Raw genomic sequence first — 15629 nt, 5'->3', positions numbered from 1 at the left:
CATGTAGAGGTCTGTAATTTTTATCATAGGTACACTTCAACTGTGAGAGATGGAATCTAAAACAAAAATCCAGAAAATCACATTGTATGATTTTTAAGTAATTAATTTGCATTTTATTGCATGACATAAGTATTTGATCACCTACCAACCAGTAAGAATTCCGGCTCTCACAGACCTGTTAGTTTTTCTTTAAGATGCCCTCCTGTTCTCCACTCATTACCTGTATTAACTGCACCTGTTTGAACTCGTTACCTGTATAAAAGATACCTGTTCACACACTCAATCAAACAGACTCCAACCTCTCCACAATGGCCAAGACCAGAGAGCTGTGTAAGGACATCAGGGATACAATTGTAGACCTGCACAAGGCTGGGATGGGCTACAGGACAATAGGCAAGCAGCTTGGTGAGAAGGCAACAACTGTTGGCGCAATTATTAGAAAATGGAAGAAGTTCAAGATGACGGTCAGTCACCCTCGGTCGGGCTCCATGCAAGATCTCACCTCGTGGGGCATCAATGATCAAGAGGAAGGTGAGGGATCAGCCCAGAACTACACGGCAGGACCTGGTCAATGACCTTAAAGAGAGCTGGGACCACAGTCTCAAAAAAAAAAACATTAGTAACACACTACGCCGTCATGGATTAAAATCCTGAAGCGCACGCAAGGTCCCCTTGCTCAAGCCAGCGCATGTCCAGGCCCGTCTGAAGTTTTCCAATGACCATCTGGATGATCCAGAGGAGGAATGGGAGAAGGTCATGTGGTCTGATGAGACAAAAACAGAGCTTTTTGGTCTAAACTCCACTCGCCGTGTTTGGAGGAAGAAGAAGGATGAGTACAACCCCAAGAACACCATCCCAACCGTGAAGCATGGAGGTGGAAACATCATTCTTTCGGATGCTTTTCTGAAAAGGGGACAGGACGACTGCACCGTATTGAGGGGAGGATGGATGGGGCCATGTATCACGAGATCTTGGCCAACAACCTCCTTCCCTCAGTAAGAGCATTGAAGATGGGTCGTGGCTGGGTCTTCCAGCATGACAACGACCCAAAACACACAGCCAGGGCAACTAAGGAGTGGCTCCGTAAGAAGCATCTCAAGGTCCTGGAGTGGCCTAGCCAGTCTCAAGACCTGAACCCAATAGAAAATCTTTGGAGGGAGCTGAAAGTCCGTATTGCCCAGCGACAGCCCTGAAACCTGAAGGATCTGCAGAAGGTCTGTATGGAGGAGTGGGCCAAAATCCCTGCTGCAGTGTGTGCAAACCTGGTCAAGAACTTCAGGAAATGTATGATCTCTGTAATTGCAAACAAAGGTTTCTGTACCAAATATTAAGTTCTGCTTTTCTGATGTATGAAATACTTATGTCACGCAATAAAATGCAAATGAATTACTTAAAAATCATACAATGTGATTTTCTGGATTTTTGTTTTAGATTCCGTCTCTCACAGTTGAAGTGTACCTATGATAAAAATTACAGACCTCTACATGCTTTGTAAGTAGGAAAACCTGCAAAATCGGCAGTGTATCAAATACTTGTTCTCCCCACTGTATATACAGTATCTCACAAAAGTGATTACACCCCTCACATTTGTGTAAATATTTGAGTATATCTTTTCATGTGACAACACTGAAGAAATGACACTTTGCTACAATGTAAAGTAGTGAGTGTACAGCTTTTATAACAGTGTACATTTGCTGTCCCCTCAAAATAACACAACACACAGCCATTAATGTCTAAACCGTTACTGTGTATATATATATATATATATATATATACACACACACACACACACACACACACGGTTGAAGTTTACATACATCTAAGCCAAATACATTTAAACTCAGTTTTTCACAATTCCTGACATTTAATCCTAGTAAAACCACTTTATTAAGAATTTGAAATGTCAGAATAATAGTAGAGAGAATGATTGATTTATTTCATTTACATTTAAGTCATTTAGCAGATGCTCTTATCCAGAGCGACTTACAAATTTCAGCTGTTATTTATTTCATCACATTCCCAGTGGGTCAGAAGTTTCCATACTAATTGAGTGTATTTGGTAGCATTGCCTTTAAATTTAACTTGGGTCAAACGTTTCGGGTAGCCTTCCACAAGCTTCCCACAATAAGTTGGTTGAATTCTGGCCCATTCCTCCTGACAGAGCTGGTGTAACTGAGTCAGGTTTGTAGGCCTCCTTGCTCACAAACGCTTTTTCAGTTCTGCCCAGGTTTGAGGTCAGGGTTTTGTGATGGCCACTCCAATACCTTGACTTTGTTGTCCTTAAGCCATTTTACCACAACTTTGGAAGTATGCTTGGGGTCATTGTCCATTTTGAAGACCCATTTGCGACCAAGCTTTAATTTACTGACTGGTGTCTTGAAATGTTGCTTCAATATATCCACATAATTTTCCTTCCTGATGAAGCCATCTATTTTGTGAAGTGCACCAGTCCCTCCTGCAGCAAAGCACCCCCACAACATCATGCTGCCACCCTCGTGCTTCACGGTTGGGATGGTGTTCTTTGGCTTCCAAACATAACGATGGTCATTATGGACAAACAGTTCTATTTTTGTTTCATCAGACCAGAGGACATTCCTCCAAAAAGTCTTTGTCCCGATGTGCAGTTGCAAACCATAGTCTGGCTTTTTTATGGCGGTTTTGGAGCAGTGGCTTCTTCCTTGCTGAGTGGCCTTTCAGGTTATGTCGATATAGATACTTTTGTACCCGTTTCCTCCAGCATCTTCACAAGGTCCTTTTCTGTTGTTATGGGATTGATTTGCACTTTTTGGCACTAAAGTATGTTCATCTCTAGGAGAAAGAACGCGTCTCCTTCCTGAGCAGTATGTCGGCTGCGTGATCCCATTGTGTTTATACTTGAGTACTATTGTTTGTACAGATGAACGCGGTACCTTCAGGCGTTTGGAAATTGCTCCCAAGGAGGAACCAGACTTGTGGAGGTTTACAATTGTTTTTTTCTGAGGTCTTGGCTGATTTCTTTTGATTTTCCCATGATGTCAAGCAAAGAGGCACTGAGTTTGAAGGTAGGCCTTGAAATACATCCACAGGTACATTTCCAATTGACTCAAATGATGTCAATTAGCACATCAGAAGCTTCTAAAGCCATGACATCATTTTCTGGAATTTTCCAAGCTGTTTAACCTCTCTAGGGTCGGCGGGACGAATGCGTCCCACCTACTCAACAGCCAGTTGAATCCTGTGGCGCGTTATTCAAATACCTTAGAAATGCTATTACTTCAATTTCTCAAACATATGACTATTTTACACCATTTTAAAGACAAGACTCTCGTTAATCTAACCACACTGTCCGATTTCAAAAAGGCTTTACATCGAAAGCAAAACATTAGATTATGTCAGCAGAGTACCCAGCCAGAAATAATCAGACACCCATTTTTCAAGCTAGCATATAATGTGACATAAACCCAAACCACAGCTAAATGCAGCACTAACCTTTGATCTTCATCAGATGACAACCCTAGGACATTATGTTATACAATACATGCATGTTTTGTTCAATCAAGTTCATATTTATATCAAAAACCAGCATGTGACGTTCAGAACTAGCATACCCCCCGCAAACTTCCGGTGAATTTACTAAATTACTCACGATAAACGTTCACAAAAAACATAATTATTTTAAGAATTATAGATACAGAACTCCTCTATGCACTCGCTATGTCCGATTTTTAAAATAGCTTTTCGGTGAAAGCACATTTTGCAATATTCTCAGTAGATAGCCCGGCATCACAGGGCTAGCTATTTGGACACCCACCAAGTTTAGCACTTACCAAAATCAGATTTACTATAAGAAAAATGTTATTACCTTTGCTGTCTTCATCAGAATGCACTCCCAGGACTTCTACTTCAATAACAACTGTTGGTTTGGTTCAAAATAATCCATAGTTATGTTCAAATATTCTCTGTTTTGTTCGTGCGTTCAAGACACTATCCGAATGGTAAAGAAGGGTGACGCGCACGACGCATTTCATGACAAAAAAATTGTAAATATTCCATTACCGTACTTCGAAGTATGTCAACCGCTGTTTAAAATCAATTTTTATGCCATTTTTCTCGTTAAAAAAAGCGATAATATTCCGACCGGGAATCTGTGTTTAGGTTCAAAGACGATAGAAAATAAAAACATGGGGTCGACTCGTGCACGCGCCTCAGCCCATTGTCCTCTGATAGAGCACTTGCCAAAAGTGCTAATGTGTTTCAGCCTGGGGCTGGAATTACATCATTCAGCTTTTTCCCGCCTTCTGAGAGCCTATGGGAGCCGTAGGAAGTGTCACGTTACAGCAAAGATCCTCAGTCTTCAATAAACAGAGTCAAGAAGCTCAAGGAATGGTCAGACAGGCCACTTCCTGTAAGGAATCTTCTCAGGTTTTTGCCTGCCATATGAGTTATGTTATACTCACAGACACCATTCAAACAGTTTTAGAAACTTTAGGGTGTTTTCTATCCAAAGCCAATACTTATATGCATATTCTAGTTACTGGGAAGGAGTAGTAACCAGATTAAATCGGGTATGTTTTTTTATCCGACCGTGCAAATACTGCCCCCTATCCCCAACAGGTTAACCTCTCTGGGCTAGGCGGGACGAATTCGTCCCACCTACGTAACAGCCACTTGAAGCCTGTGGCGCGATTTTCAAAACCTTAAAAATCCTATTACTTCAATTTCTCAAACATATGACTATTTTACAGCTATAGACAAGACTCTCGTTAATCTAACCACACTGTCCGATTTCAAAAAGGCTTTACAATGAAAGCAAAACATTAGATTATGTCAGCAGAGTACCAAGCCAGAAATAATCAGACACCCATTTTTCAAGCTAGCATATAATGTCACAAAAACCCAGAAGACAGCTAAATGCAGCACTCACCTTTGATGATCTTCATCAGATGACAACCCTAGGACATTATGTTATACAATACATGCATGTTTTGTTCAATCAAGTTCATATTTATATCAAAAACCAGCTTTTTACATTAGCATGTGACGTTCAGAACTAGCATACCCCCCGCAAACTTCCGGGGAATTCGCTAACATTTTACTAAATTACTCACGATAAACGTTCACAAAAAGCATAACAATTATTTTAAGAATTATAGATACAGACCTCCTCTATGCACTCGATATGTCCGATTTTAAAATAGCTTTTTGGTGAAAGCACATTTTGCAATATTCTAAGTACATAGCCCAGGCATCACGGGCTAGCTATTTAGACACCCGGCAAGTTTAGCACTCACCATAATCATATTTACTATTATAAAGGTTTGATTACCTTTTGTTGTCTTCGTCAGAATGCACTCCCAGGACTGCTACTTCAATAACAAATGTTGGTTTGGTCCAAAATAATCCATCGTTATATCCGAATAGCGGCGTTTTGTTCGTGCGTTCCAGACACTATCCGAAATGGTAAAGAAGGGTCGCACGCATGGCGCAATTCGTGACAAAAAAATTCTAAATATTCCATTACCGTACTTCGAAGCATGTCAACCGCTGTTTAAAATCCATTTTTATGCCATTTTTCTCGTAGAAAAGCGCTAATATTCCGACCGGGAATCTCCTTTTCGGCAAACAGAGGAAAAAAATCACAAAGGCGGGGGCGGTCAGGTCACGTGCCTAAGCCCAGAGTCCCTTGATCGGCCACTTGAGAAAGGCGATAATGTGTTTCAGCCTGGGGCTGGGATGACGACATTCAGGTTTTTCCCGGGCTCTGAGCGCCTATGGACGACGTAGGAAGTGTCACGTTAGAGCAGAGATCCTTAGTAAAAGATAGAGATGGAAAAGAAGTTCAAGAAATGGTCAGACAGGCCACTTCCTGTAAAGGAATCTCTCAGGTTTTGACCTGCCATTTCAGTTCTGTTATACTCACAGACACCATTCAAACAGTTTTAGAAACTTTAGGGTGTTTTCTATCCATATGTAATAAGTATATGCATATTCTAGTTACTGGGTAGGAGTGGTAACCAGATTAAATCGGGTATGTTTTTTATCCAGCCGTGTCAATACTGCCCCCTAGCCCTAACAGGATAAATAAGCCGCACATGTCTATAAGCCGCAGGTGCCTACCGGTACATTGAAACAAATGAACTTTACACAGGCTTTAACGAAGCACGGCTTGTAACAAAAATAAATAGGCTTTAACGAAACACGGCTTGTAACAAAAATAAATGGGCTTTAATGAAACACGGCTTGTAACAAAAAATAAAAAATGAGCAGTAAACAGTAGCCTACCAAGAAAGTCATTGGTCACTATCTTCCTCCTTCTGTGCACTGAAACCATCTCCTTCGGTGTCGGAGTTGAATAGCCTCAGAATTGCTTCATCCGATATTGGATCGTTTTTATTGTCGCTCTCGTCACTTTCATCCGGAGGCAAATCCCCCGCTGAGCCCTCTTCAACACGCATCAGTCCAGCCTTTCAATTTTTTTGACAATGCCCCACACTGTCAGGACCCACAAATTTGAAAGCGGAAAAATCCATATATTAGCCGCGTCATTGTTTAAGTCGCGAAGTTCAAAGCGTGGGAAAAGTTGCGGCTTATAGTCCGGAATTTACGGTGTATATATAAATGCATGGATTACTTTAATTTCGGTGAATCTCTTATACAATGGGTTAAAGTTATGTACAGCAACCCCTGATATAAAATGTTAAATTAATGGTTACTTCTCAAAGTATTGAGCTTTTAAAAGGAGTAAAACAAGGCTGTCCGTTGTCTCCATATCTATTTATTATTGCCATTGAAATGCTAGCTATTAAAATTAGATCCAACAAGAACATCAAGGTGTTAGAAATCCAGGGGATAAAAACAAGTGTCAATGTATGCCGATGACTGATACGTTTTTTTTTCTTGTCTGGAATCTGTATCCTTGCGCAGTCTCATTGAAGATCTTGATCACTTTTCTAGCCTCTAGACTAAAACCTAATTATGACAAGTGCACCAGATTACATATTGGATCGTTAAAAGACAGTGTTTACACTACCTTGTAGTTTACCAATAAAATTGGTGGCTGGTGAAGTAGACCTACTTGGTATTCACATCTCAAAAAATATAAATTAACTTACCACAATCAATTTCAATAGAAAGTTTGCAAAAATAGATACGATTGAGCAACCATGGAGAGGTAAATACTTGTCTATTTATGGAAAAATCTGATTGATTAACTCTTTGGTCCAATCACAGTTTACTTACTTACTTATGGCACTGCCTACTCCAGATGACTTGTTTCTTAAATCGTACAGTGAGGGGAAAAAAGTATTTGATCCCCTGTTGATTTTGTACGTTTGCCCACTGACAAAGAAATTATCAGTCTATAATTTTAATGGTAGGTTTATTTGAACAGTGAGAGACAGAATAACAACAAAAGAATCCAGAAAAACACATGTCGAAAATGTTATAAATTGATTTGCATTTTAATGAGGGAAATAAGTATTTGACCCCCTCTCAATCAGAAAGATTTCTGGCTCCCAGGTGTCTTTTATACAGGTAACGAGCTGAGATTAGGAGCACACTCTTAAAGGGAGTGCTCCTAATCTGTTTGTTACCTGTATAACAATACCTGTATAAAAGACACCTGTCCACAAAAGCAATCAATCAATCAGATTCCAAACTCTCCACCATGGCCAAGACCAAAGAGCTCTCCAAGGATGTCAAGGACAAGATTGTAGACCTACACAAGGCTGGAATGGGCTACAAGACCATCGCCAAGCAGCTTGGTGAGAAGGTGACAACAGTTGGTGCGATTATTCGCAAATGGAAGAAACACAAAAGAACTGTAAATATCCCTCGGCCTGGGGCTCCATGCAAGATCTCACCTCGTGGGGTTGCAATGATCATGAGAACGGTGAGGAATCAGCCCAGAACTACACGGGAGGATCTTGTCAATGATCTCAAGGCAGCTGGGACCATAGTCACCAAGAAAACAATTGTTAACACACTACGCCGTGAAGGACTGAAATCCTGCAGCGCCCGCAAGGTCCCCCTGCTCAATAAAGCACATACATGCCCGTCTGAAGTTTGTCAATGAACATCTGAATGATTCAGAGGACAACTGGGTGAAAGTGTTGTAGTCAGATGAGACCAAAATGGCGCTCTTTGGCATCAACTCAACTCGCTGTGTTTGTAGGAGGAGGAATACTGCCTATGACCCCAAGAACACCATCCCCACCATCAAACATGGAGGTGGAAACATTATGGTTTGGGGGTGTTTTTCTGCTAAGGGAACAGGACAACTTCACCGCATCAAAGGGACGATGGACGGGGCCATGTACCGTCAAATCTTGGGTGAGAACCTCCTTCCCTCAGCCAGGGCATTGAAAATGGGTCGTGGATGGGTATTCCAGCATGACAAGGACCCAAAACACACGGCCAAGGCAACAAAGGAGTGGCTCAAGAAGAGGCACATTAACCTCTTACATCTAGACGTTCCGCTAGCGGAACACCTGCTCCAATATCCAATGATGGGCGTGGCGCGAAATACAAACTCCTCTAAAATACAAAAACTTCAATTTTTCAAACATATGACTATTTCACAGCATTTTAAAGATAAGACTCTCCTTTTATCTAACCACACTGTCCGATTTCAAAAAGGCTTTACAACGAAAGCAAAACATTAGATTATGTCAGCAGAGTACCAAGCCAGAAATAATCAGACACCCATTTTTCAAGCTAGCATATAATGTCACAAAAACCCAGAAGACAGCTAAATGCAACACTAACCTTTGATCTTCATCAGATGACAACCCTAGGACATTATGTTATACAATACATGCATGTTTTGTTCAATCAAGTTCATATTTATATCAAAAACCAGCTTTTTACATTAGCATGTGACGTTCAGAACTAGCAAACTTCCAGGGAATTCGCTAACATTTTACTAAATTACTCACGATAAACGTTCACAAAAAGCATAACAATTATTTTAAGAATTATAGATACAGACCTCCTCTATGCACTCGATATGTCCGATTTTAAAATAGCTTTTTGGTGAAAGCACATTTTGCAATATTCTAAGTACATAGCCCAGGCATCACGGGCTAGCTATTTAGACACCCGGCAAGTTTAGCACTCACCAATATCAGCTTTACTATTATAAAAGTTTCATTACCTTTTGTTGTCTTCGTCAGAATGCACTCCCAGGACTGCTACTTCAATAACAAATGTTGGTTTGGTCCAAAATAATCCATCGTTATATCCGAATAGCGGCGTTTTGTTCGTGCGTCCCAGACACTATCTGAAATGGTAAATCAGGGTCGCGTGCATGGCGCAATTCGTGACAAAAAAAATCTAAATATTCCATTACCGTACTTCGAAGCATGTCAACCGCTGTTTAAAATCCATTTTTATGCAATTTTTCTCGTAAAAAAAGCGATAATATTCTGACCGGGAATCTCCTTTTAGCTAAACTGAGGAAAGTAAACAAAGCTTTCGGTCGACGCGGGCACGAGCCTGAGTCTCACAGTACTGTAACCAGCCACTACCCAAACGCGCTACTTTTTTTTCAGCCAGAGCCTGCAAAGCCACGATTCAGCTTTTTGCCGCCTTCTGAGACCCTATGGCAGCCGTAGGAAGTGTCACGGGACAGCTAAGATCCTCACTCTTCAATAAACAGAGACAAGAAGAACGACACCTTGTCAGACAGGCCACTTCCTGCCTGAAACCTTGTCAGGTTTTTGCCTGCCAAATGAGTTCTGTTATACTCACAGACACCATTCAAACAGTTTTAGAAACTTTGGAGTGTTTTCTATCCATATGTAATAAGTATATGCATATTCTAGTTACTGGGTAGGAGTGGTAACCAGATTAAATCGGGTATGTTTTTTATCCAGCCGTGAAAATACTGCCCCCTAGCCATAACAGGTTAAGGTCCTGGAGTGGCCTAGCCAGTCTCCAGACCTTAATCCCATAGAAAATCTGGGGAGGGAGCTGAAGGTTCGAGTTGACTAACGTCAGCCTCGAAACCTTAATGACTTGGAGAAGATCTGCAAAGAGGAGTGGGACAAAATCCCTCCTGAGATGTGTGCAAACCTGGTGGCCAACTACAAGAAACGTCTGACCTCTGTGATTGCCAACAAGGGTTTTGCCACCAAGTACTAAGTCATGTTTTGCAGAGGGGTCAAATACTTATTTCCCTCAATAAAATGCTAATAATTTTATAACATTTTTGACATGTGTTTTTCTGGATTTTTTTGTTGTTATTCTGTCTCTCACTGTTCAAATAAACCTACCATTAAAATTATAGACTGATAATTTCTTTGTAAGTGGACAAATGTACAAAATCAGTAGGGGATCAAATACTTTTTTCCCCCACTGTAGTAACCAGGAAAGTGTTAAACACATAAAATATATTTTTAAATTTTTTATTCTTCAAAGTAGCCACCCTTTGCCTTTGACAGCTTTGTACACTCTTGGCATTCTCTCAAAAAGCTTCATGAGGTAGTCACCTGGAATGCTTTTCCAACAGTCTTGAAGGAGTTCCCACATATGCTGAGCACTTGTTGGCTGCTGTTTCTACACTCTGCGGCGCAACTCACCCCAAACCAACTCCTTTCGGTTGAAGTTGGTGATTGTGGAGGCCAGGTCATCTGATGCAGCACTCCATCACTCTCCTTCTTGGTCAAATAATAGCAATTACACAGCCTTGAGGTGTGTTTTGGGTCATTGTCCTATTGAAAAACAAATGATAGTCCCACCAAGCGCAAATCAGATGAGATGGAGTATCGTTGCAGAATGATGGTTAAGTGCGCCTTGAATCCTAAATAAATCACTGACGGTGTCACCAGCACAGCACCCCCACACCTCCTCCATGGTGAGAACCACAGATGCAGAGATCATCCATTCACCAACTCTGCGTCTCACAAAGACATTTTTTACATTTTAGTCATTTAGCAGGTGCTCTTATCCAGAGCGACTTACAGTAGTGAATGCATACATTTCATACTGGCCCCCCGTGGGAATCAAACCCACAACCCTAGCGTTGCACACACCATGTTGGCGTTGCAAACACCATGCTCTACCAACTGAGCCACAGGGAAGACATAGCGGTTGGAACCAAAAATCGCAAATTTGGACTCATTGGACTCATCAGACCAAAGGACAGATTTCCACTGGTCTAATGTCCATTGCTCGAGTTTCTTGGCCCAAGCAAGTCTCTTCTACTTATTGGTGTCCTTTAGTAGTGGTTTCTTTGCAGCAATTTGACCATGAAGGCCTGATTCACGCCGTCTCTTCTGAACAGTTGATGTTGAGATGTGTCTGTTGCTTGAACTCTGTGAAGCATTTCTTTGGGCTGCAATCTGAGGTGCAGTTATTTGCCGATTTCTGAGGCTGATAACTCTAATGAACTTATCCTCTGCAGCAGAGGTAACTCTGGGTCTTCCTTTCCTGTGGCGGTCCTCATAAGAGCCAGTTTCTTCATAGCGCTTGATGGTCTTTGCGACTGCACTTGGAGAAACTTTCAAAGTTCTTGAAATGTTCCACATTGACTGACCTTCATGTCTTAAAGTAATGATGGACTGTCATTTCTCTTTACTTATTTGAGCTGCTCTTGCCATAATATGGACTTGGTCTTTTACCAAATAGGGCTGTCTTCTGTATACCAACCCTACCTTGTCACAACACAACTGATTGGCTCAAACGCATTAAGAAGGAAAGAAATTCCACAAATTAACTTAACAAGGTACACCTGTTAATTGAAATGCATTCCAGATGACTACCTCATGGTTGAGAGAATGCCAAGAGTGTGTAAAGCGGTCATCAAGGAAAAGGGTGGCTACTTTGAAGAATCTCACATATAAAATATATTTTGAATTGTTTAACTTTTGTTTTTGGTTACTACATGATTCCATTTGTGATATTTCTTAGTTTTGATATCTTTACTATTATTCTACAATGTAAAAAATAAAGAAAAACCCTGGAATGAGTAGGTGTGTCCAAATTTTGACTGGTATGTGGGACTGCAAAACAACAGTCTCAACATCGACAGTAAAGAGGCGACTCCGGGAAGCTGGCCTTCTAGGCCGTGTTGCAAAGTAAAAGCCGTATCGCTGACTGGCCAATAAAAATAAAAGATTAAGATGGGAAAAAGAATACAGACGCTGGACAGAGAAACTCGCCTCTTTACTGTTGCCGTTGAGACTGGTGTGTTGCGGGTACTATTTCATGAGGCTGCCAATAGAGGACTAGTGAGGCATCTGTTTCTCAAACTAGACACTCGAATGTACTTGTCCTCTTACTCAGTTGTGCACCGGGCCTCCCACTCCTCTTTCTATTCTGGTTAGAGCCAGTTTGCGCTGTTCTGTGAAGGTAGTAGTACACAGCGGTGTACCAGATCTTCAATTTCTTGCATGGAATAGCCTTCATTTCTCAGAACAAGAATAGACTGACATGTTTCTAGCCATTTTGAGCCTGTAATCGAACCCACAAATGCTGACGCTCCAGATACTCAACTCGTCTAAAGCAGGCCAGTTTTATTGCTTCTTTAATCAGAACAACAGTTTTCAGCTGTGCAAAAGGGTTTTCTAATGATCAATTAGCCTTTTTAAAACTATAAACTTGGATTAGCCAACACAACGTGCCATTGGAACACAGGAGTGATGGTTGCTGATAATGGGCCTCTGTACGCCTATTTAGATATTCCATAAAAAAATCAGCCGTTTCCAGCTACAATAGTCATTTACAACATTAACAATGTCTACACTTTATTTCTTATCTGTTATTTTAATGGACGAAAATGTTGCTTTTCATTCAAAATCAAGGACATTTCTAAGTCACCCCAAACTTTTGAACGGTAGTGTATGCAGTATTAGTAGTAGTAATAATAATAATAATAATAATAATGTGTGTGTATGGGTGGTGGATGGGTTAATAATACTAATATATATATATATATATATATATATATATATATATTTTCAAATCTTGTAAATGTAACACTGTTTTTGACAGGTGGTAAGTGCCAGAGAAAAAAAGTCTCAGGTAGATGATTGTGGCAGACTCACTGAACACTTCCTCAATGTACTACCACAGTTGCTGATTAAGGTAAGAACATATACACGCACACACACACACACACACACAAGTTAAGTAAAACACACTCTTTCATGGGAACATATTACACCAGTGCAGGAGGGCTGGTGGTGACAGAAAGGATGATGATGATATTGATAATGCTGCTACTGATGATGTTAAGAGAATGACAATAATGATTGTATTGATATTACACTTGTTATCCTCCTGCTAGTTAATATCTGTTAAGGCTACTGCCACTAGAGGGCATTACAATCCAGCAGGTGACCGGTTATATTCCGTCTAACAATCTCACAACTCACATGGCTTTTGCTAAAATGAACAAACTGGTGTGCAGACTAATCAAAACAATGATGATGATGGTTGTGATAATTGTGATATGATAATGATGATTGTGATCATTATATTCCTAGTATTCAGGAAGCCCAGAAACTGTGGCATCTCTTTTGAAGATACCTCAGTTTTTACACCCAGACTCACCTAATGCGGAATTCCCACAGGTCAGCTTACTTGAAAATGTGCTTTATAGCCAGCTAGCACTTTTACATTGTTCTTGTAAAAGTTGAATTGTCAACAAATGCAAAATTCCAGTGATTGTGATATGTGATCGTCTTACCTAATTTAGTTGAATGCACATATTGTAAAAGTGTTTGCTAAATGACTAACAAGAAAATGTTAAACAAATACCATAGAGATGAATAAGTGAGAAATACATAACAAGACTAGTAATAATTTATTATTGTATTAGTGTACGGGACATGTGAGCTATGTACTTCTCAGCAATCCTGATGTTTGCAGACTGCTCTTAGAACCTTCTGCTGGTGAGACTATTAAATCAGATTTGAGAAGGAAAAGATCTCCAGCATTCTTGTATGATTCACAGTATTTTCAATGGTCCAAAACATATTTAGTCCATAGACCTTGATCAGGGGTTAAAGTTAAACCTCCATGAAGGTCTATTGACCCAACCATTTGTTTGAGATCACCAATGCCAGTGTGTTGTTTTACATATACACCCAAAATTAAACAAAATGTCAGAACAACCCTGTTTTAAAGAGTATTTCTCCGTCCCCCTTCCTTCCAGGCGTTGTCAGGCCTGCTGGCTGAGATGGGAGCTGTTTTGGAGCTCCACACTGACCCTGCGGTGCTGGAGGCGGCTGCTCGCTCATACCTCAGCCTGTGTGGAGAGGAATCAGCCTGGCACCCCCTGGCACGACCTGTCAGAGACGCAGTGGTCCAATGCTGGGCAGACAGACTGGCAGCACTGCTGGGTGACACACTGCAGGTAGGCACAGAGATGCCATGTGTAACACATACATAAAAATCTGTAGTTTCTTTAGGCAGTTTCTTTAATACAGAGTGGCGATTGAGTTATGTATCTGTTGCCATGTTCCACTCCCACCTCTCTCTCTCTCTCTTCTCAGAATGGCAACTTCACTGCTGATGAGGAAAAGACAGGAGAGATTCTATCCACACTGAAGAAACTCACTGCTTTCCACAAGTAAGATAATGTGTGTGTTTGTTTGCGTGTGTGCGTTTGTGCCTGTGTATGCACACAGGTGATCATGGCTGCGTTCGTGTGTGTGTGTGTGTGTGTGTGTGTGTGTGTCACCTGCTCTGCTTTCTTGTAGTGCCCAGGACCTGTCTCGTTGGGGACTGTATGAGCAGGTCTTTCCTCTTCTCTCAGTGGAGATCATTCATGGTGGATTACCTACACAGGTAGATAGCTCAGGGCAGGGTATACTATGATCACCCTCTGTCAAATAACATCACACCAGTCACGTCCTACTAACCCTGAGCTCTTCCTATATGGAACATCACATAAACTTTTGACATTTACAGTACAGTTGAAGTATAAAACACCAATCAGGACTCAACCTAGTTGAGAACACCATGTCTCTCTCTCTCTCTCTCTCTCTCTCTCTCTCTCTCTCTCTCTCTCTCTCTCTCTCTCTCTCTCTCTCTCTCTCTCTCTCTCTCTCCGCTCGCTCTCTCTCAGCTGACAGTGGAAGCCCTGCAGTGTGTATCTTACTCTGTCCTCTGGAACCTCAACACCAGCAGAGAAACCCTGACCTCACGGGTGATTACCTCCTACAGTTAGCTAGTCCGGCTTTATTTACAGTTAGCTAGTTTCCTGTACGGTTGTACTGAAGTATTGAATGCTATGACTGACCGTGTATGTGTGTGCAGGAAAAGGCTGTAGCCCAGAGGAGTCAGATGAGAGCATTGTGTGAGAAGTGTCTACGTTGTCTGTCCCACAACGATCAGAGTGTGAAGGAGCAGGTAGGACACACAGCAGAACTATTAATCGGAACCTTTAAATACTTTAGCTGCACTGGTGCATTGGATTCAATGGAATAGTCCCAAGAGTGTAAATCCTGTCCGTCTGGCACAGAATGCAGGCTCAATGAAAGGGGTCTTAACACAGGACTGCTAGCCTCCATGTTATTTTTTGGGGGCGGCAGTGGTTAGAGCGTTGGACTAGTAACCGAAAGGTTGCAAGTTCAAATCCCCGAGCTGACATGGTACAAATCTGTCGTTCTGCCCTTGAACAAGGCAGTTCCTAGGCCGTCATT

The 15629-nt window shown here is 41.3% G+C and overlaps 1 protein-coding gene across 3 annotated transcripts in view; it reads left to right on the top strand.

Annotated features, from left to right (window-relative positions):
* si:ch211-269e2.1 (cohesin subunit SA-2) overlaps window positions 1-15629 on the top strand; it is a 51323-nt gene that overhangs the window by 25481 nt on the left and 10213 nt on the right. For 2 of the 3 annotated variants that reach the window (XM_014163828.3, XM_014163829.3), the window contains exons 18-24: window positions 12973-13065; window positions 13467-13553; window positions 14138-14338; window positions 14478-14554; window positions 14685-14772; window positions 15053-15133; window positions 15244-15336. In XM_014163828.3, the coding sequence (XP_014019303.1) occupies window positions 12973-13065; window positions 13467-13553; window positions 14138-14338; window positions 14478-14554; window positions 14685-14772; window positions 15053-15133; window positions 15244-15336 (720 nt within the window). The remainder of the gene's footprint in view (window positions 1-12972; window positions 13066-13466; window positions 13554-14137; window positions 14339-14477; window positions 14555-14684; window positions 14773-15052; window positions 15134-15243; window positions 15337-15629) is intronic. The other variant, XM_082966933.1, reaches the window with a different exon arrangement.

Source organism: Salmo salar, chromosome 21 (genome assembly GCF_965601325.2).
Source record: "Salmo salar chromosome 21, fSalSal1, whole genome shotgun sequence".
NCBI lineage: Eukaryota > Metazoa > Chordata > Actinopteri > Salmoniformes > Salmonidae > Salmo > Salmo salar.
The sequence above is the reverse complement of the archived record's forward strand: the minus strand, read 5'-3'. Positions and strand labels throughout refer to the sequence as shown.